Source organism: Stigmatopora argus, chromosome 5, assembly GCF_051989625.1.
Source record: "Stigmatopora argus isolate UIUO_Sarg chromosome 5, RoL_Sarg_1.0, whole genome shotgun sequence".
NCBI lineage: Eukaryota > Metazoa > Chordata > Actinopteri > Syngnathiformes > Syngnathidae > Stigmatopora > Stigmatopora argus.
The window spans coordinates 13,730,915-13,756,281 of NC_135391.1; the positions used below are offsets into that span (position 1 = coordinate 13,730,915).

The 25,367-nt window shown below is 38.7% G+C and overlaps 1 protein-coding gene across 1 annotated transcript in view; it reads left to right on the forward strand.

The window, feature by feature from the left end:
- The window catches only part of LOC144074495 (serine/threonine-protein kinase TAO3-like), a 44,950-nt gene that overhangs the window by 10,675 nt on the left and 8,908 nt on the right, over positions 1-25,367 (forward strand). Inside the window, exons 3-15 of the mRNA XM_077600961.1 lie at positions 3,377-3,504; positions 7,247-7,481; positions 7,708-7,779; positions 8,855-8,956; positions 9,072-9,117; positions 10,736-10,832; positions 12,047-12,160; positions 13,367-13,458; positions 13,536-13,629; positions 14,142-14,223; positions 14,964-15,131; positions 15,835-16,020; positions 17,411-17,509. Coding sequence (XP_077457087.1) covers positions 7,350-7,481; positions 7,708-7,779; positions 8,855-8,956; positions 9,072-9,117; positions 10,736-10,832; positions 12,047-12,160; positions 13,367-13,458; positions 13,536-13,629; positions 14,142-14,223; positions 14,964-15,131; positions 15,835-16,020; positions 17,411-17,509 — 1,284 coding nt within the window. The 5' untranslated portion in view covers positions 3,377-3,504; positions 7,247-7,349. The remainder of the gene's footprint in view (positions 1-3,376; positions 3,505-7,246; positions 7,482-7,707; positions 7,780-8,854; positions 8,957-9,071; positions 9,118-10,735; positions 10,833-12,046; positions 12,161-13,366; positions 13,459-13,535; positions 13,630-14,141; positions 14,224-14,963; positions 15,132-15,834; positions 16,021-17,410; positions 17,510-25,367) is intronic.

The following is a 25,367-nucleotide window of genomic DNA, read 5'->3' on the forward strand; positions in this document are numbered from 1 at the left end:
GTGCCACACTCACACACCCAAAAAATCCCACTTTACAAAGATTATAGAAAATGGCAACATATGGATTGGAGAAAAAACACTTAAGAATTAGGAGGAAAAAAATGACACAATCAGTTCTCATCTGTTTCTCCTACCGCTCAAATATGTTTTTAACAAATCCATGTCTTTTGTCTTAGTGATGTCTGCCTATAGTTATTTACAGTGGCGGAATAAATGTGAACAGGACCCAGGTGCGATGAGTAGCTATGGGCCCCCCTCATCAGCAGATGTTCTTTATGCTTTTTCTGTGCTGTCAATTCTAAAGGTGTGTTTAAAGGCAAAGGAGTGTGGTTATAAAAGTGAGTTTTACCAGGATGAGTACAGATTTTCAGTACATACGCTACACCCAAAACGGAATACACTGATCTTTTTGTGATAAATGTGAAGTTTTTTTTCTGCCTGATACTGGAGCTATGTCTCCTCACTTCACAGTTGACCTCGTTTTTGGGATGGCGCTGTCAGCAGCTGTTCCAAAAGATAATCCCCAATGTTAAATCTTACTAGTCCAGTCAGCTTGATAGTGTTAGCGCTAATTAGCATACTTGTAGCCACTGGTGACCGGCTTTGGCGTTTTTGTGTCTGCTGCCAAGTCCCAAGATGGCGCTAAGCTTGGGTAAATGGTAGGCCGATTTGCTGAAACGTTGGCTGGGACGTATTTTAAAATGTGAAGAAATGTTATGACTACATTCCAATAGCTAGCCGCTACATTAAACAGAGCCAGCTGCAAATAATGTAGTTAGAATGACGTGATTTTCTACCTGGTGTTCATTGGTCTGTTGGTACTATTAAAAACTGGGAGAGACTGCAGCACTTAATGTGAAATAGTTTATTTTTTATGGTGCTTTAAAAGCACCACATAATTCATAATGCTGGCATAATCGTAGAACTCAGAGGTGACCCTCACCTTGCCGACGTGTCGAGTCCTGCATTATGACACTACTAATACCAGTGCCCCGTGAAGTACTCTTAGACCTGACACAAATTTCCACATTGCCATCACCATGAATTCTTGCATTTTTAACCGTCTCACAATATTGAACGGAGGAGAAACCATGTATAGCGTCCAGTTCACCTTTAATTCTTTTTTACGATGTTTGGGTGATGGACTGACCCGGGTGGTAACAGTGATTTAAGCGCCATTGTGGAGGCCGGGGTTTCAATTCCCGCTTGTGGCTTGCATCAGGAAGAGGATCCAGCATAATAAACATGTGTTCCAAATCTACTAGGCGAATTGTCTCATTGCTTTGGCAACCCCTGAGGGGAAAAGCCGGAAGGGATGAGTTGGGTTATAAATCTGATCTATTGATGTTGTCGTTTCAGCCTGCCCATCAAACCAAAAATGTGACTTGTGATGTGAACAGAATGTGTTTGTGTTTGGATACAGAAGCACACAAAAATGTCACATGGTCGTAACCTTAACTCTAAGCCTATCCTCGAGAAAATTGTAATATATTCTTGGCAATTCCATACAACCAACCAGTAATTTTGTAGTTTAATAATGATTAAATTCCAACATTTTGGAAATGTTCCCTTTCATTAATAATCTTGTTGTAAATGATATGAGCATTCTTTAATTTCTTAGCAAGAATTTGTGCAATTTCAACGGTATTATGAATCAGTGTTTTATTTTTCCCAATGCATCTTAAAGACCACAGTGAAAGTAAGATACTTTTTGTACTATTTTTAAAAAACAATTTGTAATTTTTAGGCACAATGTTGGCTCCAGTCGCAGTCTCGACATAATTTCTTGAATGTCTTAATCTCTGCCTGGACTGGAGTCAAGATGGAAGCTAAGGAAAGTTTCCCACAGCCTCCTGCCATATTTGGATCAGTCTTCTAAATCATTCAGGGGATGTTCCGCAAGGGCATGGTTTTTATTTTTATACATTTCTATATACCGCTTGTATATATAAATATATTTTTATCCTGCTCAGACCTCTCTACATCTTGTATTATTTAGTGATCAACCAGGCTCAGTGCAAAGCACAAAGGCCGTGTTAAAGGGGCGTCTTCGCCCTTACATGACAATCTCCTCAATTGGAGGGCCAGATAAAATGTTAAAACTAGACTTTTTGCATGAAAATGTGAAACTTATCATGTTGGTGTTCTTGTTTTTGTTGACTAAGTCCTACTCCTTCATTCTTCATGAACCAATCATCTTGAAACTTGGTAACTATGTACAGTAATCCCTCAAATATCACGGTTAATATAGACCAGAAATGGCCGCGATAATTCGAAAAATCACAACGTAGGGTCACCTCTATTACAACTTTTTTTTCATCGGTGCTGAGTCCTAGTAGCAAGAGTGGCTTTCGCTTACGAGTTTCAGCGTGGATTTTCACATTTTTATGAAGTGTAAAAATAAAAATAAAAAAAAATTTAAAATAAAATAAAATAGCTGAAAAAAATTGCAAAATAGTGAATTCGCGATAAGTGAAGCTGCGATAATCGAGGGATTACTGTATCAAGGGTCTATTGAGACTCAGAGCATCTGATTATTGGTTTTAGGACTGATTACCATTGCCTGTAGGGTGCTGTGCCACAATTGCAGGTTTTTAAAACAGATTTCGCATTTTTTCCTGGCTGATAGGGATTAGGAAACCTGCCTCAGATGTGATGATTACCATGATAATTATGTGCTGCATGAATGGAGTATACTGTAGGCTTATTCAAAATATAATAAGGATAATATTTTATGTGCCCCCCAATGCGTTTCATATGGCGGTTTTGAGATTAACATCTTGTGATGGGCCTGCTGCAGGGTAGGCCTGTCATGATAATTATTATATCTACGTAACTACCGATCTAGCCAAAGTGACAATAGGGCCAGTATTACTGATACACATAGCATTTAATATTTGGGGTAGATGGCTTATCAAATTGCTGAATCAAATTTTTCATAACCTTAAAAAAATTCTCAGATAACTCATTTTGTAAATTGCAATGCATTGTAGGAAGGGGGAAAAATGTATATGATTGTTTATCATGATAGTTTCTAGAAAACGTTGGGAGGGATTGAACCCAGAATGTTAGGTTAGGAAACAACTACTACTGAGCCATGCAGCTCCGTGTATGGTGACCTGCCTCATATTTCTCAAGCCAGTGCCGATTGCCTGCTGTTGTCGAATTTAGAGTAAAGTTCCTCAGCAAAATTTGCCAGCACACCTGTCGTGCCTGTGTCCTCACAATGCAGTTACATAGCATCAATTACCAGACTGGAGTGTAACTACAATGGGTTGTCTGGTTTGGGGTAGATCTTCTCACTGGACCAAGTAATTCAACTCCAGGGAGTTATATGAATCATTTTTTTTAAATATGTCCTTTTTTGTTTTTATAGGAGGAAAAATGTCGTCAACCAGGAGTGCCTGTGTAAACTCAGGTTTGGACTTCAAGTGAGGACAAAAAGAACAACACGCTGCTGTGACCAAACCTGTGAAAGATCGGCCAAAAGCTACATTCACACAGGTGAGACTATAACCCTCCTGTGCACTTGCCTGTATAGATTAGACCACATGTGTCAAAGTGGCAGCCCGGGGGCCAAATCTGGCCCGCCGCATCATTTTGTGTGGCCCGGGAAAGTAAATCATGAGTGCCGACTTTCTGTTTTAGGATCAAATTAAAATGAAGAGTATAGATGTATATTATATTTCCTGATTTTCCCCCTTTTAAATAAATAATTGTAATTTTTTAATCCATTTTTTCTGTGTTTTTAGTTCGGAAATCCTTTTGTAAAATCTAAAAATATATTTAAAAAAGCTAAAATAAACATTGTTTTAGATCTATAAAAACCGGAATATTCAGGCCTTTTAATCCAGTTATTTTAATCCATTTATAAAAAAAATATCTAAATATTATATCTAAAATGGTGCGGCCCACGTGAAATCAAGTTGACCTTAAAGCGGCCCGCAAACCAACCCGAGTCTGACACCCTTGGTTTAGACTAAACATAAGTATGAAGGAGAACAAACATCAAAACAGGATTAACAAAAAGAAGTTTCCCCATTTTATGCAAATGTTAGGGAAACCTTGCAAAAATCTAAAACTTGCTAACTTGTGTTAAAATGGGCTAGGTTCATCCAATTTAAAAAAATGGCTACGTAAATTTATATTGTTTCTTTTTGTCAGGCTGAAAATAGTCTGCTTACTTTGCAAATGGCAGTTTGCGCCTCTTTTTTTCTGATTGTAATCCTAAAATCAAATCCAGGTTGGTCAACCTGTGTGGAGTTTGCATGTTCTCCCTGGGCCTGTGTGGGTTCTCTCCGGGTACTCCGGTTTCTTCCCACATTCAAAAGGCATGCTTGGTAGGCTGATTGGACACTCTAAATTGTCCCTCGATATGAGTGTGAGCATGAATGGTTGTTTGTCTCCTTGTGCCCTGCGATTGGCCAGCCACCAATTCAATCCCTCGTGTCGTGTCCAAAGGCAGCTGGGATAGGCTCCAGCACCCCCTCGTGACCCTTGTGAGCATAATGCGGTTCAGAAAAGGATAAATAAATAAATCCTAAAATCTCAGTTTTACTGTCACTGTAGTGTGAAGCGCTACATTAAAGCTAAAACCACTTGTCGAAGTCACATTTCTTATAGCAAAAGCTCTTTTTTTGGCAGTTTTTGGTCAGAAAGTAGTGCTTCGTAAAACCAGTCCCTCGCACATTACTAAAGATCATAACAATCTAGAATCAATTTCCTTCTGATTGAAGAAAAGTTGGTGAACAACATTTAGTGGATCTTAATGATCAGTTAAACGGTAATCAGTTGGCAGTTTGGACAACTCTGCTTGCATAATGGCTGCCAGTCGTGTTTTACGTAAATCGCCTCTGAAGAATCTCTGACCAAAGGCATGGCCCATTGCCGTATTTTAAAAAAAGACGCGGAATTTCGTACCCTGAATGCTCCAAAAAGCATCTTGATTTCAGTGACGTCATTCTTGGAGCCTCAGATGGGCGCCCGCCAGGCATAACGCGGCTGTGGGCACCCCGGTGAGCCTGTGGCCCCCCCACCCTGCTCCAGTTAGCTTGGCTGCGCAATGCATCACACACAAACACATTGCTACCCAGGCGTACAACAGCTCTCTCCTCATGCTTCTCGCTGCTTTTCTGTCCGCCTCGGAATCGTCGGGCACGTCAGCTAGATGCTGTCGGCTAACGCAAACAAATGCACGCAGCCGTCACAATGACATGGAGGCACAAAAACACGTGCACACAGTACCAGACAGAACGCATCAGCATCAAGCCAAAGCCAAGATCGGCAAAGCACATTAGCACTCAAAATCTAATCCCCATTATTGACATATTTCACATATTTACATTTTGCTAGCATATTTACTAGAAGAGGAACATTAATAAATCATTTGGAAATAATTGATCCTTCACCTTAGAATTGTCCAAATCCTCTAAGGTTGAGCATGTCATTTTCCAAAACATGTGCTGCAATTAATTTTTATTTTAATAAGAATTTTAACTGTCAATCCTGTTTTCCCAATGAATTAATGAAATCCACTTTTGAAGTTTGATTTTTTAAATTGGCTTTTTTGTATGTGAGGAAATCGTAACTTTCCATTAGCATGCTTTAAGTAGTGTGTTGGCATTTTAATCAATACATCAAAGTCTCTTTAATAATATATGTTCTTATGCATTCATTCATTCATTCATTTTCGATACTGTTTATCCTCACAGGGGTCACTAGGGTTACTGAAGCCTATCCCAGCCAACTACAGCCAATCGCAGGGCACATGGAGACCATACACACTAACATTCATAGCGAGGGCCATTTAAGATGTGGGAGGAAACCCACGCAGAACAAGCAAACTCCACATAACTTCTTTTCATAATTCAAGTTTATCTGAAACGCCCCCAAAAATTATTCAAACCTTTCAAGGATTGCAGTCAGTGCCAATCATTGGCCACCAAGCCTTTTGGTAGCTGCATTTGCTGATGGAAAATTGTCACAATGAGCTCGAAGAGATCCGTTAAAGAATGGGACGAAGCTCTATCATGCCACAAGTCTGTGGAAATGTATGAATAAAAATATTAAACATGGAGAATTCCATAATTTTTAAATACAACACCACAAATTAAATGAAATGCCCATTATAGTCCTGCCTTACATCAGACTATGTATATGAAACACAAAATGAGAGGTGGCGGTTGGCTCAGTATGTTTCCATGCCAGTCCATCAAAAATAATTTTTCGTGTTTAACAAAGAGTTAGTAACTAGAGCAAAAATGTTGGAGACGGGCTGCCAAAGGATGCACCGTGAACTCTGTTCGCTCACCTTAAATCAAGGGTGTCAGACTCGGGTTGGTTCGTGGGCCGCTTTAACGTCAACTTGATTTCACGTGGGCCGGGCCATTTTAGATATAATATTTAGATTTTTTTAAATAAATGGATTAAAAGAATTGGATCAAAATCCCTGAATATTCAGTTTTTTAAATATCTAAAACAATGTTTATTTTAGCTTTTTAAAATATATTTTTAGATGTTATAAAATAATTTTTGAACTAAAAACAGAAAAAAATGATTAAAAAATTACAATTATTGATTTAAAAGGGGGAAAATCAGGAAATTTAATATACATCTATACTCTTCATTTTAATTTGATCCTAAAACAGAAAGTCGGCACTCATGGTTTACTTTCCCGGGCCAGACAAAATGATGCGGCGGGCCAGATTTGGCCCCCGGGCCACCACTTTGACACATGTGCCTTAAATCCTTCAGTCCGCTTGAAAGCAAGCTCGACTATCAAAAAATAGAAAAAAAAGGAGCAAATGAGTAAGCCAGGAAGTACTCTGGGTGGCCGATTGTCTGATGTTTGGGCCATTCACATGACCTTCTTTCTAGGTTATCAGAATAATCTGTTTCAGCTGTTTCCTCCCGGTTAAACTTCTTTTTCACATCGAAACTGAAACTCACTTTCAGCCAGTCAGTGCATGCCTACTGAAAATGCTGTCATTGATTAAATGACTTCAGAATACAGGTCACAAGAAGTCCCCGTCTGCATCAACGGCCTTTATCTTCTTAAAAGCAAATGGATTTGGGTCGCCTGATTTAAGCTCCTCCCGTTACTTTAACAACGCTTCTTGTTATAATGCCATGATACAATGTAGCCAAATCACTTTATTTGTCCTAAACTGTGAAAGTACCATACTGTATTTACAGAATTTTACTGTACAGACAACTAACATGCGTTTACTTTTTTCCCTCTGCGCAGCCTTTTTAGTGGTGGCCAGCCAATGCTGGGCCCGTTGCGGGCATCCGCCGGCGGTTGCAGCAGTCGGAGCGGTGTGCGCGTGAGCGTCCCCTAGCCCGCCGCCATGCCGTCGTCGACACGTAAAGGAGGGCCCAAGGACCCTGAGCTGGCCGAGCTTTTCTTCCAAGATGACCCGGAGGATATTTTCTGTGACTTGCATGAGATCGGACATGGCAGCTTTGGGGCCGTATATTTCGTAAGTTTAGCTTCTATTTGGCCGGAATTGAAAAGGAAAACAACAGTTTTGTTTATACATGGTCAAGGTCGCTATAAACAAGATCCCAATCTCACATTTTGAGTGTATGCACCGGTGCTATGTTCTCAAATGGGGAAACCTGCAAATTCCAAACCACTGTCCAAATTGAGGCTGAATAGGAGCATTTAATTATTTGCCTGTAAATGGACTTTACATTCTTGTTCAGGCCCGTAACTCCTATTCCAACGAGGTGGTGGCCATCAAGAAGATGTCCTACAACGGCAAGCAGACTACTGAAGTAAGAGACACACACAAGCACGCACACACACATGCGCGCGCATGAGAGCGAGTAAACATTGACCAAAGTTCAAGGTACAATTGCTAAGATGCGATTCACAGAGTACTTAGTATTGACATAGCTGGAAATTTGTTTATAGTACTTGAGGATACACTGAAAAGCTGCCAACTTTTGAAAAAATTAGCGCCTGGGGCTAGTTTCATTTAAAATTCACTTCAAATTTGATCGAAAGCTCTACCTGAAGATCAACAAAAATGTTTTCAGAATGCAATGTCTGGAAAAAAATAGCAAATGCACAGAAAACAACCTCAAGAAAGTATCGAGAAGCGAAAAAATACCCACCAGCGGATTGTAAATATTGTAGAAAATGCTAAACAGTAAAATAGTTAAGTAGCTATTAGAAAGTAAAATCTAATCTCATCTCATTTTGCGAACCACTTATCCTCACAAGGGTTGCGGGGGGTGCTGGAGCCTATCCCAGTTATCTATGGGTACCAGGCAGGGGACACCCTGAATTGGTGGCCAGCCAATGGCAGGGCACAAGGAGACAAACAACCATTCACGCTCACACTCATACCTAGGGGCAATTTAGCGTGTCCAACCAGCCTACCATGCATGTCTTTGGAATGTGGGAAGAAACCGGAGTACCCGGAGAAAACCCACACAGGCCCAGGGAGAACATGCAAACTCCACACAGGAAGGTCCGAACCTGGGATTGAACCCTCAATCTCAGAATTGGGAAGCTGACGCGCAATCCACTCCTTGACCGGGCTGCTAAAATAACACAGTGCTGTAATATTCTGTACTAAGTCAAGAGTCAAAGCTTGAAATTGCAAAGCAAATGGACCAGCAGCCACTGCAAATTTAACAGGATAGAAATAATGTGATCAACATTTTTGTCCTTGTTAAAAGTGTCATCCAGTTGCTATGAAATATGTACACTATACAGAATTTGCTTGCTTGTTTCTGGTATTTATGGGTTTATTAAATGTGAAGGCAAATTGACACTTGACGAAACTCAAGACCAACATCCTGTTACTGTCACAAACGTATTATATGTTGGTCTGTTCTGTAGAAATGGCAGGACATCATCAAGGAGGTGAAGTTTTTGGGGCAGCTCCGGCACCCTAACACCATCGAATACAAAGGCTGCTACCTGAAAGAAAACACAGCTTGGGTGAATGTTTTTTCATTTTGGCAACAATTGGTCCGATTCGTGGCTCTGGTGATGGCTGATGCTTTGAAATCAATAGAATATTGATATATCAACAGATTATTTTTCTGCATTTCAGTTGGTGATGGAGTACTGCCTAGGCTCTGCATCGGATTTACTCGAAGGTATTTTTTTTCTTTTTTCTTTGAAAAGTTGCAATCTTTTTTTGTTGTTGGGGATTTTACACAAGTCGATATTTTCAGTGGCCTTCATGAGCAAAGTACTTCAGGTTTGAAGCGTGTGGCATGTTTTGTCTTCGTCCGCAAATCTTCAATTGGATTTCAATCCTCGCTCATAAAAGGTCACATCACTAAAATCAAATGTTTACGAGAAAATTGAATAGTATATTAAGTAGAGGCGCGAATTACAAGAGTGTGTGGGTTCGTAAATGGGTTTGCATGTTATGTGAAAAAGGTGCATGTACAGCACCATTAAAATGGAACTACTCAGCACAATCAAGACAATGTTGACTTTTATGCATCTTACTGCTGGTTCAAAGAAAATGCAATTTTAACTTGGGTGGGATTGAGCCATGTTGGAATGTGGAACTTGGCTGTTCCGCGGTTCTCTGCCTCATCTGTAGCAGATATGCTCTGCTTGTCTGTCTCGCCGTCGGGTGATGAAGGCTCACGGCTCCGTAGAGTGACCCTCTCGATTCGCAGCGCCAAGAGGTGGCAGGCTGCCAGCAGGTGTCAGTCCACTGCTACATAATGTTGGTTTTGAGGGCAGGGAAGAGTAAAGGGTTTCTTGGATGCAGATTTCATAGTTCGTGGGAGGTTCAGAAGTTCGGTCCTTAGTCATGATGTTTGAATGCTGGCTGCATCAACACACAACTTACGAAAAGATTTGATTCCGGTCTTTCATAATAAAACCTTTGTTTTTTCTTTTCTTAATTCTTCTTTTCTCATGTATGTATATACATATGTAAACATGTGTATATAAATGTAGATACTAGATTGTTTGTATAAATACTACAGCGATAGTTTGTATAGTAGGTATGTGATACGTATGTGATACAATAAGCGTGCACATTTTGAACATTGATTCATATCCATACCACCAAAACGAGTAAAAGTAAAACAAATTTGCAACTCACAATTTTCAGTCTTGGTGGGTCTATCAAATTCTATTGTACATACAATCGGAATAAACTGGAGTTATAGGCATATGTCGGTTTTGGTCCAAACTGGAATGGTGCGGCCTTGGCCACATTCTAGCTGAGTGGTAGTCGCCGTGGTCCATGATTAAAGGACAAAAAAATGAAAATTATTCCAAAAGCTTGTTTTGATATCTGTTGATCATTTTTACAATGCCTGGAAATGTCACCCACTTTGTTGTTTTTCTTTGTCCCTTTGGTGAAAAATTAAAATGGCTATTGTTGTTTGGGGGAGGTTAAAATGATATTTGGTAGTTATATTCTAGGGATATCTACGCATTGAGCCATTTTTACATTTTTTGTACCAAGGCTTGACTGATTTTATTAATTCAATGAAAACTTATTGTTGCCTGTCGGTTCTGAGTAAGATAGAAGACAGGATGCACGTTCTCAATGTGTTTGTCTCAAGATATTTTGTGACAAGATATTTAAGGAGCGAGTCGGGTGTTTATACTTCACGTGAGCCTTTTTCTATTTTTTTCAGTTTTTTTTAAATTTCCCTGCTAATTCACTTATGTATATTTCATATTTTGAGTGCTTGATCCATTGCACAAAGAAAAATGTCAATTGTTTCTTTTCTCTGTAAGTTCACAAGAAACCACTGCAAGAGGTAGAAATCGCTGCCATTACCCATGGTGCCTTGCTTGGACTAGCCTACCTGCACTCCCATAATATGATTCACAGGTATGTCAAAAAGTTGTCCACTCAATACGGTACGAATCCTTTCAGTGCTATTGTCAACATTTCCGCATCGGCTATTAAGAATCACCGTATTTTCACGACTCCAAGGCGCACTTAAAAGTCTTGAATTTTCTCCAAAATAGACAGGGTGCCTTATAATCCAGTGTGCTTTATATATGGAAAAAAAAATTCAAATGTGTCATTCATTGAAAGTGTGCCTTATAATGCGGTGCGCCTTATAATTGTGAAAATACGGTAATAATTGAGGATTTGTAAACTTCAGTGGTACAAATTGCTTCTCTCAAAACAAACCGGGAGATACTTTACCTAGTTGTTTTTAATGTGATACAGAAATCATTTAGATATGCTTTCTTTGGGTATTTTAGCAGATTTAGGGGCATTGAGGTCAATTTTAGGACATTTTTAAGTAAATCTAAGATTATCACTTTGAGGCTTACATCTCGGATTATTGAGATAATGTGCATGATGCATTGCAGTACGTCACAGAGTGTTTAGATTTCTTCTATTGAGTATTCGAGTAAGCGTACTTATGTCAGTCAATTTTAGGGAGTATAAATCTGTACATCATGGAGGGTTTAGTTGATGTTCAAGATGTATTTGAGTACATATTTAAATAACTATTGACTTTCAGTATGTGTATTCAAGACACTTTTATTTAGTATTTTAGTACATTTAGGAGAATATATATATACTAATATTTTGAAGCATTAAATTCACATTGTAGATGACATTTGTTAGAACTGGAGTCCAAAATTTGGGAAGCACTGTTTAATTCCTGGGACAGTGAATGTCTGGTTATCGTGATGCGTCGCAGTTCAATCCCAGTGTTTAATCCCGGACTCCAGCCTTCTTGTGTGGAGTTTGCATGTTTTCTTTATATGCCAGTGTGGGGTTACTCTCCCCCAATCACTAAAACATGCACGGTGGACTGATTGAACAATCCAAATTATCCTCCAATCTTTTCCTCTTCGCGGCTTACAATGGCAATCAGTCTAGAGTAAACCGTATTCTTTCCGCTTTCTCTCACGCAACCCTCGTGAGGATTAGTGGTGCGGATGATAAATGAATGTTTCCTGGCGTGTTTGCTTCAATCGTTCAGAAAACGATCATAGTATTTTAGGATCAATTTATGCAGTCATTGAAGTCATCCAATGTTTATTTGTTGATCGAGATGTTTATCTTTCTTGTGCATTCAGAGACGTGAAGGCGGGAAACATCCTGCTGACGGAGGCGGGTCATGTCAAGATGGCTGACTTTGGCTCCGCCTCCATTGCCTCACCCGCCAATTCCTTCGTGGGCACGCCCTACTGGTAAGATGGTTCACATCTTAGTGCTCACAGGTTTTTGAAATTAGGGGTTCAAACGTGTTCAAAACATCGGTAAGGGCTTTAAGCCTGATTTTGGGTTTGCCTTTTAAGATGTGGATAGGTTTTTGAATTGACGTCTTAAACCAGGGGTGGGCAAACTATTCCACAGTGGGTGCAGGCTTTCGTTCCACCCTCTTAAGAGGAAACCTTTCCACAAATCTGGTATCTTAAAAGTGCAATCAGTGGATTGCAGTCAGGTGCCTCTTGTTTCAGCACAACCCCCATTGGTTAAACTGTCTGTGTTGGATCAGTTGGAACAAAAACCTACACCCACAACTTGAGGAATGGTTTGCACACCACTGTGACTTCAACTCTAGATAGACTATTAAAAAAGTGTTAAGGCTTTAAATTCAGGGTGTCGAAGTAGTCTTCAGATTTTTAACAAGAAATAAGGTTTTATATGACTGTTTCACATAAAAGGTTCAAAGACAGTTTAAAATCCGAGCCTCTCATAGGTTTAAAAACAACGATTACCGCCAATTCAACAATGTCAACCATATGGATTATCTTCTGTTGCAACTGGATGTAATACTCACTTAGATGTTTTCAAAGTCAACACTAATGTCAGCCAACCAAAACACTTTTAAAAAAAGGATGGGAGTCGGGTTGCGTCAGTCTTAGGCTCAGAAATATGATAATCTCTGTGGGAGTAGAAGGGAGTTTTTCCTCAAAATTAATTTAGGAAATACTCTCCCTGATTTGTTAATGGCAACTGAATGGGTATAATCATAGTGTGTTGATTGTCAGTCACCCATATGATGCATCACAAATTTCCACAATTCATTTCAAAGGCATTTGATGGATTACATACAATATTATATTCACATTTAACACAACTGCATTTCATATGAAGCAATAAAAAATACAAAGCATGGATGTTCATTTTCCGAACTTGGATCGCGGGGCACCAAGTGCCAATCAATCGGAGGGCATGAAGGAGCGTAATTTGGGATATTTCTAACTACTATTTCATTGCTGAAATCTTTGATTGAAAACCTTTCTTTTCAGCAGTATGGAATATTTTAAAGATGACCTTCTTGGTCAGTGATTGGCATTTTGATAGATTTCAGTTTTATTTTTGCTTCCGAAGTCAACATTTATGGTGCTCCCAATTTCTTTGTGATATGTTCATGCCTGTGTCTTATTCAGGATGGCCCCCGAAGTGATCCTGGCTATGGACGAGGGCCAATATGAAGGAAAAGTAGACATCTGGTCCCTGGGAATCACCTGCATCGAGTTAGGTAGGAGCATGCCTTTGCAGACACACTGATGATATTTGGTGTGAAAAGGTCACGTTGTGTCTTGCATGTGATTCCAGCCGAACGCAAGCCGCCATTGTTCAACATGAACGCCATGAGTGCCTTATATCACATCGCGCAGAACGACTCGCCTGCCCTGCAGGCGAGCGACTGGTAAGACATTCATATCAAATGTGGCATTCATGCAATCTTGCAGCAATTGTTTTAAATCTCATTTTAAATATTTGACAAAACCTACTATGTTTGCCAGATTCAATATATGATCTCCAAAATGTAGTTTCAATGCAAATTTCAGTCTCAATACAATTCACCTATGTAGGATTAAAAATTGGTGATTTCTTTTCACTTGGTGTGTTGTCACATTTTTATACACAATACAGCCTTATGATACCCTTATGATTGTCACATTGTTTTCACACGGTCTTGTTTTTAGCATTTAATTTGAAATAAACCTCAGCGTTGATTTGTTTTGGACATATATGAACATAGCGACCGTGTTTGGATGCGAAATGAAACAACCGAGCCAAGACCGCCTGTATGAGGTGGTCTCTGCTCACTTCGATTTGCACTCTACAGCGGTTCGACACAGCCTAAACAACCAACTCAAAGCAAGGGGTGTTTCCGGACCTAAATGATCTATTCACTGGGATGTACTTTTTGTGCAGGTCTGATCAATTCCGAAGCTTTGTGGACTACTGCTTACTAAAAATTCCTCAGGACCGACCCTCGTCGGGGGAGCTACTACTAGTAAGTGGTGATTACCATCTGTTTACATAGGGATTTTTAATGCCTGTATCTGGATACTTCCTTAAAATCCCCACTCAAAGTTCATTTCCAATGAATAAGGATAAATGATAGAAGGATTGTAGATTATTTCCTGCCATCTTAATCTCAATGACAGGACTTTATGACTGTAACAAATCATAAAACTCCACAATTTTGTTTTGAGGCGAACTGTAGCGCTTTCATTAGGGCAAGAGTTTAATCAGAAGGCTGCCAAGGTAAAAAACATCCTTTGGAATCATTGTGGTTTTGATGAAAAATCTACAATTTGCAAGGCAATGTACAATCAATTCGTTTCTGTACTCCATTTAGTACCTCTGCCTGGTTTTCCTATTAGCTACTAAGCTTCCAACAGGCCAAACATTGATGGAGTACATCAAGATGCACTTAATGATGCAAGAGATAAAACAGATCAGCAGCTTTTTACAGACATTATTTCGCTTTAGCCTCAACAGAAAATGTGGCGGCTGCTTGACCTTCTTTACAGCAGCTGTTGCGTTTTTTGTCCATGTCTGCTGTCGTTAAGGCCGGGGGGTTTTAGTTCACCTTAACAAAATTTGATTGCCCAAAGTGCCACTAGCAGTTATTAAACACTAAAATATATAGCAAAAAAAGAAAGGGGAATGGTGAGCAAGTCATTCTGAACACAACTTACTGGAACTCTCCAATGATTTTCCCCATTTTTTTCTTTGTTTTGTCCTAAGCACGACTTTGTACGACGCGAGCGGTCACCGAGGATTCTGCCGGATTTGATCCATAGGACGAAGGATGCTGTCCGGGAACTGGACAACCTGCAGTATCGCAAGATGAAGAAGATCCTCTACCAAGAAAAGCACAATGGACCATTGGGGGAGAGTCAGGACGACGACGAGGTGGGGGCATAACCGCCATCAAAACGCACAACCGTTTAGCGTATTCAGACAAAATACGGTCAAACCTTGCATGTTCAAGCAAACCACAAGTCTTCAAGATATTAATATAAATAATAGGCTTTTTTAAATTAAGTGAATAATTGTTTGGCTATATCATTCTGTCCAAAATTAGTACAGTAATCCCTTGAATATCGTGGATAATGTAGACCAGACATGGCCGCGATAATAGAAAAACCGCGATTAGGATCCCCCTTATTATTACTACACACCATACTACATGTTTTCACGCCTATACAAAAATACAAGTACACAAGTACAATTATCAAGAAGCTTATTCATTTAATATTACAGTTATAGGCATATGAAAGGACTAATGTATTAATATCTAAATGTAATCAATAAATAAAAAAATTGTAAATACTTTAAGTACGTATTCTACTCAAGCGTACATATACGTTTGACATTTTTTTTCCAGACATGCACAGAATATATAATAACTAACAAAATGAAGTGACATAAAATAATTGAATGAATGGACAATCAGATTAGATTAGAACTTTATTTCATTCTGTATTCGGGAAATTTGTTGCTCTGGTTTCGGTTTGTATTGGTTTTCTAAAGACGTCTGTCGCCATTCATAAGGATTTTGGGTGTTATTGACAAGTGCGTGGCGAAATCTGACTTTGTTTCGGACGATTCGCAGGATAGTGAGGCAGCCAGCTGCAAGATGAACAGCACAGGCAGCGACCACTCCGTACCCAGCACGTCACTTAGCACAGGCAGCCGGAGCAGCAGCATCAACAGCCTGCAAGAGGGTCTAGATGATGTCACTTGTGGGCATCTACATGATTATGGAGGTACCCTGGATTCCACCGTGCACACTGAAAAGGTAGATACGTATGCTGACCAAATGGGCAGCATAGCCTAGTAGTGTTAGCTGTATAGAGGTTTTTCATGTGACAACATATTTTGGGAATGTGGGAGGAAACCGGAATACCTGGAGAAAACCCACGCAAACCCGGGGAGAACATGCAAATTCCAAACAGGAGGACCGACCTGGGATCAAACCCTGGACCCTAGATTTGTGAGGCTAACCATTCACCCGCCAGGCCGCCTTCTAACAAACAAGTGTAAAAATAATCTAGTGAAACTGTTGGTTTTGTCCCATAACATGATATCATTCCTTTTTTCCAAAATTATTTACATTGATTTGCATTGCAAGGACAATAGTACGTTTGACAACTTGGAGAGGACAGTTTTCGTTTTGATGGAGTCACAAGAAAAACCTCTACAGACATTACAGAATGCAATTGTGCTAGAATTGTGCTGAATGGCAGCATCAGCAGGTTCAGTTTGATGCCTAAATGAGATAAATTTTGCTTTATAGTTAAAACCTGTCATTCCTTCTCACTGTCAGAAAACTAGATTTGTTTGGAAGCAGTCCAGGGATAACAGATGTATCATTTGCCAGGACAGTTTTGTCATTCACATTTTTGGGCAAAATATAACCCGGAACAGCAAAATAAGTCGAGTATTTATTACTACTAGCTCAGTCTACTGCTATGCAAAAAAATGGCAAGGCGGCAGTGATTTAAAAATATTAGCAACTTTTTATATTTCTTCCAAAGAACTGTTAAATCCCCTTATGAGATTTTTTTTGGCTTGACAAAATCTGTGTCGTAATATGTCACTGCGTTTTATGACAATGGACTACATATCCCACAATGCAATGCGCACAAAAATTGGGTATTCTTGGAATATTTTTACAGTACTTAAAAGATAAAAAAAGAACAATCAGAGACCAGCATCTTGATAACATAACTCAAAGTATATATTTTGGAATTTGTTTTCACAGCTGGTAGCTAATTTCAGATAATAAATATGTAGAATACTTAAAATATGTAGAAAATTAGCAGAAGAGAATGTTTTTCTTTATACTGATTCCAGTATTTTCCAAGTATGAGAAAGGTAAGGAAACAAAGTTTTGAGAAAAGTCCTTCAGTAGCGCCTTATAGTGCAAAAATTACGGCAACATCTAAAAGGTGATAATAATGTCCATTTCAAAACCTTCCATCCTTATTTTGCTTTTGAACTCTTACCTAGGAATCTTTATGTGAGGCTTTTGACTCATTTTGCTAGGCAAGATTGCAAATGTCAAAATATCTTCAACTCAATTCTTAATAATTAAAATGAGCCAGGACATATGCAAAAAAACCCTCATCTATATGTGGCTACTTTGTCTTGAGGAAATGGTTCCATTAAGTATTTGTGTACGTCAGGAGCAGCAGTACAAGTGGGACGACGTTCTTCACAAGAGTAGCCATGTCCAAAACTACAAGAACCAGGCCCGTTTTGCAACCATCAAGTCTGCGTCTTTGGTAAGTTGTCCTTCAGAAAATGACATCTGCCAATGTTATTTATTCATATCACATTACCTGAGAATAAATTCTCTGGTTTGAGGCATCTCCAAATACTTTTTTTGGGGTTCATTGGGCTTGAGAAAATCTGTGTCGTAATCTGTCACTGCGTTTTATGACAATGGACTACATATCCCACAATCCACTGCGCACAAAAATGGGGTATTCTTGAAATATTTGTACAGTACTTAAATAAAAAACAATCAGAGATCAGCATCTTGATAACATAACTCAAACTATATATATCTTTTGTGTGGCAGTTTTGACAGCCAGTTTTATTTTTTGCACGCGATGGTCACACATGCACCCCCGTGATCCACATGTGCAGAACTATAACAAAAACCTCACAAGCAGCCCAAACGTATTGTTATCCAGCTCATTGTAATACTGATGTTATTAATATTAGCACTGAACCGAGTTCTATCTGGAGGTGAAATATTTTCAAACACTAAACACTTATGGTAGTACAGTGGTACCTCGACATACAATCGTAATCCGTTCCGAGACTGAGATCGTATGTCGAGCTTTTCGTAACTCGAGTGAACGTTTCCCATTGAAATGAATTGAAAACAAATTAATTTGTTCCAACCCTCTGAAAAAACACCAAAAACAGGATATTGGATTGGGGTAAATGTTTTATTTCTTCTAATTCGCCACATATTGACAAAGTAATAAATAACGAGTGGTTTAATAGTAATAAAATGTGTTTAATAGAAGTAAAATTAGACGCATTTCGCGGAGGGTAGAGACAGCGGCATACATGGAGGCGGAGGGGGGGGGGGTGTTCGGGGGGACTTTATCCACGGCACTCGTAAACGAACAAACAAATTTAAATTAACTTGGATTAATATATACAGACACACTCAAACATTTGTTTAATGTAACTTTACACAAAACTGAATTCTAATTTTGTTTTAATCTTTTGTTACCTTCGTTTTCTGGGTTAGCGGTTTGCCACGCCTCCACCCTCACGTTCGCTATCGATAAAATATTCCGAAAATGATGCACACAAATGTCCTCACAATAGGATAACGCACGACCACTTGCCAACGAGAAGTAGTCTTGAATGAGCGATCGTGGGAGCTTCTTTCCTTAGAAAGAATAACAAGAAATGCAATAGCTGAGCTTACCCACGTATCGATTGTGGGTAATGAAGTTTTATTCTGCGAAAGGGTGCCATTGCCTATGGGTGTTGTGTGCACGAGTATACTTCATTACCCAGAAAGCCCTCTTTTTGCCCGCGCATGCGCGTTGTGCGTTTCCTGGTCGAAACTCGTCTGAATAAATCGTTTAGTGCTCGTAGATATCTGTAACACACGAAAGAGATGCGGCAAAAGAAGACAGTGCGCTACAATGATAAACAGCCTCTCATGTCATGGGCACCTGGCTTTCTCGCATCTCGAAATTTTTCTCGTATCTAGAGCGAATTATTTGCTCGAAATTTTCCTCGTGGGTAGAGCTGCTCGTATGTAGAGGTACCATTGTACTCCCAAAGTCTCCTTTGAATTTCCCACCTCCTCAGGATAGAGGAAGAGGTATAATTATGGGGTGTCTTCACAAATTATCTTTGTATCAGCTGGTTCCTGTTTAGTATGTGTTTATTTTCATCTTTCCTGATGTAGTATATGGTTATTCATTTTATTTCTTTGTTTATGTAATATGGACCTAGTATTGGGGCCTGATAGTTAATTAAGAAATGGTGAAAGGGGTCAGGTTGAAATACGCTTCAACTTCATCCTAATCCTTTTTTGGGCAAGTTCCCCTTAAGAGGCTGCATGACATATTAAATGATCATCCCCACATTTTGTCACTTGGATGTGATGTAATTTTTTGGGAAGCAAATAATGACTTCAAATATTTGGCAGAAGCCTAAGTGAGCCACAAGGTGTGATTTCCTTTCACGCCTTGTCTCATGCTCATCTGTTGTCATGGAAACGGGTGCTAGTAAGTTGTAATAAGTCGGGCTTACTAAACCCTATGTGAACCGGCGCCTCCTTTGTGTGCGAGCGCACGTATTCGTGTATGACTCTCTTCACTGTGTCCTTGACAAATGTGTGAAACACACAGACACGTTTCATAGGAGCCTTTATCCGTGTGTGTGTGTGTGTCTATTGGTGCTAGATGACATCATCTTTTTTCTGCCCTCAGGCAGGTAGACAAAGAGAGGGCGAGCTCTACATTTGGTCAAATGGCTTCACAAAGGGAGCCTAAACATTATCATCATTATTATATCGTCAGTTTTCATTTGAAGTAGCTGTCTTTGGCCACACGTTAAAACTGACTGCCTTTATTTTGCGATGGTTCTATTATTTGTATATATGTACATCTGTACTATTAACATCATAGAGATTGGGGAGTTAGTTACACATACTCGATTTTCAAAACTATCTAGGTCCACAATGTAAAACTGGTGGGAATGTGAAAATCACAAACAAACAAAAAAACATTTCACCCAAAATGCATAATTCAGTACATACTAATTTGCTAGTCTAAATTGCCACAGTTGAAGAAAAAGGTGTAATTTGATTAAAATGATTGAACTGTATTTTTCTTTCTCAAGACCATACAATCCAAAACCTCGACTTGAACCCTTAGACAATTGGGCTGCTACTGTATTGTCCTGATTTTTTTCTTCAGATTGTAAACATTTTAAGTAGACCTGTACAAGATTAAAACACATTGGTGTGCAGTTCTTCTAAACTTTGCATCCGAAAAACTGGAAAGAAATTCAGAAACATGAAAAAATCCTTTTATGTATTTATAAATTGAGTATTGAAAGAGCTTATTTGCATTTTAGAAACGCGAGAGACTGCAACCTTTGAGACCTAACGTGCAAAGCGTCGTCTCATAATAATCTCCTTTCGATTAAAAAGTCCCTCAGTCACAGCACTGCAAGAATTGTTGCAGTCATTATGGTGATGTTGCAAGGTTAGTGACACAAAAAATAAAGCTATTTATTTCTTTTTTCCAAGTCCTTCTCTTTTTTTATTACATTCCTCAAACCGGTCTCAGTGGAAAATAGTCTGGCAAATCCCAGACAAGACCATAACCCTTGTAAATATAGCCTGAACACCAAAAATGTCTGGTGAATAATACTAAACCGTTAATTTATATACATGTATACAAAGATCTGAAGTTGTAAATAAACAAATCAGACAAAAAAAAACCCTCATCCAGTAACACAGCTGAAATTGTCTGAAAAAAATATATAGGCAGAAACCCCCCCCTCCAGGCCAAGGTCCCGTCAATGAGGTATTCATGTGAGCCACCTGCTGCCCGCCGCTTAGCGTTGGCGCCCCGAAAAGGGCACTTTGTGCTCTTATTGGCCTCCCTTCCCCATCTGCGTGCCCTGGGTGCGAACCAGCGTAATTGGGTGGGAGGGCTTTGTGGGGGGGTTTCTTCACTTGCACCGGCTCAGCGCATGGGAAGCCAGAAGACGGTGACTAGGCCGGGGTTCTGGATGTCGCCACGCTTGGCTTCGCTCGCCGCCATGTTGGGCATGAGGTGTTCGCGCAGGAATTATGGGAAGATACGCAATGACTGCCGTCTGGATCCTGAGCAGCCTTTCTGTCTTCAGGTGTGGTTGCACTTGCAATGAACATTCAAAATAGGACCAAGAACATTGAAACTGTTTGTGGTCGGATGGCTTGGGAAGTGTAGATACGTGAAATTTGAAATAGGGACAAGTAGAATCAAGTCAAGAAATATGGAACAATGACTTGAATGTTAACTGACCATTGCGAGATTTTATCGTTAGCATGGTTGTCTATGTCAAAGTCCCGGAGTTAAACAGTGGAAAATTTTGCAAATTTTCAACGGTGATAAATATTTGTGAATTGGGTTTACAGTTTTAAGTTGGTATGGTTTGAATTGGAGAAAAAAAAACTGTAAGGAAGAGGTTTGATTTGTGAATTTATAGAAAATGTCAAAAGTTGTAATGTTAGTGCATTTTTTGGAATGGTAACATTTGAAGGTTAACATGTTGAAATAGGAGTACTTCAAGTAATGTTGAAGATGTTACTGTAAAAAAAGTCTGTGGTATGTATTTTTTGGGGAAAATGGAATTTTGGATTGGATTGGATTGGATAAATGTATTCATCCCGTATTCGGGAAATTTCGTTGTAGTAGCAAAAGTAGTCTAAAAGGCATTTTAGACATAAATAGATAGGTAATAAGTAAGTTAATAAATAAATAAATAAATACATGAACAAATATACAAGTAAATACATAAATAAATATATAAATACATTAATAAGAGTGTTGCTGAAATATATATATATAAATATATATATAAATATACATATACATACATATATATATAAATATACATACGTATTCATATATATATATAAATATACATATTCATACATACACATAGATGTACATGTATACATAATTGTGTTGACAGGACAAAGTTTCTTGGATGTTGGTAATGAGATGAAAATTTTAAGTTGTAGGTTTGAGGTTCATATGTGAAATGGCTCTTATATTGGGGATTTTTTTTGTGTGGTAGTTAATGTATGGAACGTGGGTGTTGTGTATAGCCTGTTGTCCTAAATGAACTAACTCCCTTTTATATGTTGGGTGAATGGTTTAAATTCAGCTAAAATTTGAAAGGGGAGGTCAATGCACAATTACTTGCTTGCACATTGTTCATTTCAATGTAAAATATGGGAAATTTGGAAATATGGTTGAATATTTTTATTGACATCCTTACTTAGCTTGAAATGGGACTGTGAAAGGATGTTACCATCTTTAATATTTACATTGAGATTCAGATTTTGTAATTGAAAAATTTGAGAATTCTGGTCCTTTGAAAACTAGTCGAGACTATGCAGTCTTTTGGAGGTGAAGAATAAATGGGACTGCTACATAGTTTAACAATTGGCTTTGACATTTTCCATAATGACTCGTTCAGTTTGTTAAAGAGTGACTTGTACAAAAGTATCTAAGCTTTGTTGATTTATACAGGAAACCATTTTGGGGGAATTCTACATTTACTTTAATGTTAACGAAACCCTTTGCCGACATCAACCAACCTAAAAGACAAAGATAGACGTTGTAACCTCCATTATTAACATCACTACACAAAAAGGGGAAAATAAATCCCAAATTTTAGACATTAAAACATGTGATACGCAAAATCAACACTAACTCGTCTGAAAGTCAAAATATCACAAAAAAGATCTGAAACTCAAGGCACAATTACCATGGGATCAAACCACAATTGAACAACAGAAAAACTATTTTTATGAGCATGCCGTCAAATTATTAGAGATATTAACTTTTCAAGGGCTGGAAAAAAACCAACCAAATTAAACAAAGTTACTTAGAGATAGCAAAATAAACCCAAATATGTATGTTTTACAATATCCAATATTGCTGGAAAAACAGCCAAAGTGGTATGGGGACGTTTTAATAGCTGTCATGAGAAGCTAAACCAAAGATACCATTGCTTTTGATACTTTATTTTCACTTTAAATGGCTTTCTTTCTCTATGTGCACTGATTTGGAAGCGAGTTGAGTGCACCAGCTAACAGCTAAGCAAAACCCCAGCTGAGACCATTGGCTCGATTTAATTCCACTGGGGCGCGCCACTGCCGCCTGAGCCTCTGTAAGTGGGCTGGGGTTCCCGTGTCCAGATGCAGTGAGTCTGTAACCTTGCCCGTAGAGTCAACACTTGACTGAGCTGCACCTAACAGCATGACACCAGCTCACTCTTAAGGCTACTAACACAGTAAAAAAGAATGAAATGAATGAACAGTGACTGGAGTAGAAAATGTGGTGATGCTTTCTTATAACACGTTGTTACTGTGCTAAAATAATTATTTAACTCTTTATCTTTAAACTTCTGAGTCCTACGATCAAGTTGATGTGATAAATTATATTAGATTAGATTAGATAACTTTATTCATCCCGTATTCGGGAAATTTCATTGTCACAGTAGCAAGAGGGTGAGAATACAGACACAGGAAAAGACATTTTAGACATAAATAAATAGTTAATACGTTAATAAATAAATAAATAAAGAACTATATAAATATATTTAAAAAATAAGTGTGTTGCTGAAATATAGATATAGATATAAATACATATATGAATATACATATACATACATACACAGATGTACATGTATACATACGGTTGGTCTTAGCATTCAGCCATTTCTTTTGTTAAAGAGTCTGACAGCTGATGAAGCTCATGGGGCTTCTTTAAAGCATTGTAGAAAAGAAACTATTTCATAAAATGATGCTATCAACATTACTCAGGTTTTAAATTCTCTCCCAGTCTTTATTTGCCATTGACAGAGCATGGAAAACTGGAAATGTGATCAGTTTGATTTTAGAAAACATTTTATCTGCCTGTGAGTGTACACTTGAGGGCTCGAAAACTACTAATTTATCATCTGGAAATATTAAAACCAGGATCTTTTTTCTCCTGCCAACAATGCCAGCTAAAGCCTTTTTGTTTCGGTCTTTATTGGCAACAAATCATTTGTTCCTTTGTCAGAGAAGTTTTCAGTCAAAAGATTTGATCAAAACAAAAGAATGAGTTCTACTTAGCGGCTGGTCCACTTCCTTCTATGTGCTCAATCCACTCAGCTCATCACTTGGTCGAACTGAAAAAACTAGACTCAGCATCAAAACATGATCTCTCTGTCACTTACCATTTGCTAACACTTTCCGTTTATACTTCAATACACTAGTTTCCGGAGTCACAAGACATTAACAAATTTTAATAAATTGTTTTCCCCCGCCCAGCCCAATCAATTACATGTAGGCATTTGGATCTCTGTTATTTATGAAATAATAATAATAATAATAATCGGACATAGGCCATGTCGTCATTATCACAACACAAAAGCCTACTTGTCATCACACGCAGAAACTGCGTGTGACGAAATTGATGGTGCTTCTCCATAAGCTACGTTTAATCGGCAAAAGACCTAAATAAGTGTAAGTTATGGACTTGTAATTTGTAATTTGTAAAATGCCATCATTTAGAGCACATGTGTCAAAGTGGCGGCCCGGGGGCCAAATCTGGCCCGCCGCATCATTTTGTGTGGCCCGGGAAAGTAAATCATGAGTGCCGACTTTCTGTTTTAGGATCAAATTAAAATGAAGAGTATAGATGTATATTACATTTCCTGATTTTCCCCCTTTTAAATCAATAATTGTAATTTTTTAATCCATTTTTTCTGTTTTTAAGTTCAAAAATCATTTTGTAAAATCTAAAAATATACATAAAAAAAGCTAAAATAAACATTGTTTTAGATCTATAAAAAAACGAATATTCAGGGATTTTAATCCAGTTCTTTTAATCCATTTATAAAAAAAATCTAAATATTATATCTAAAATGATCCGGCCCGCATGAAATCAAGTTGACGTTAATATGGCCCACGAAGTTTGACACCCTTGATTTAGAGGCTCAAGACTCTTTGCCCTCCTGGAGTTTGCATGTTCGTTATGTGGGTTTTTACTCCGGTTTCCTCCCACATCCCAAAAATATGCATGGTAGGCTTATTAAACACTCCCATTAATTCCTAGGCAATGTAGCAGTTTGTGCGTGAATGGTTGTTTGTCTCTCTGCAATTATTTGGAAACCAATTCAGGTTGTAGCCCACGTTTAGCTGGGATACGCTCCAGCACCCCCGCGACTCTCATGAGGATAAGTGATGCAAAAGATTAATTAATTAATTATTCAGAAACAGTTTATGTTGTCTGGCATGAGTCTGTCCATGGGATATGGAATGGGAGTGGAAATAGCGGTGAGGGGTTAGGGCAGGGATGGGCAAACTATTCCACAAAGGGCCGCAGT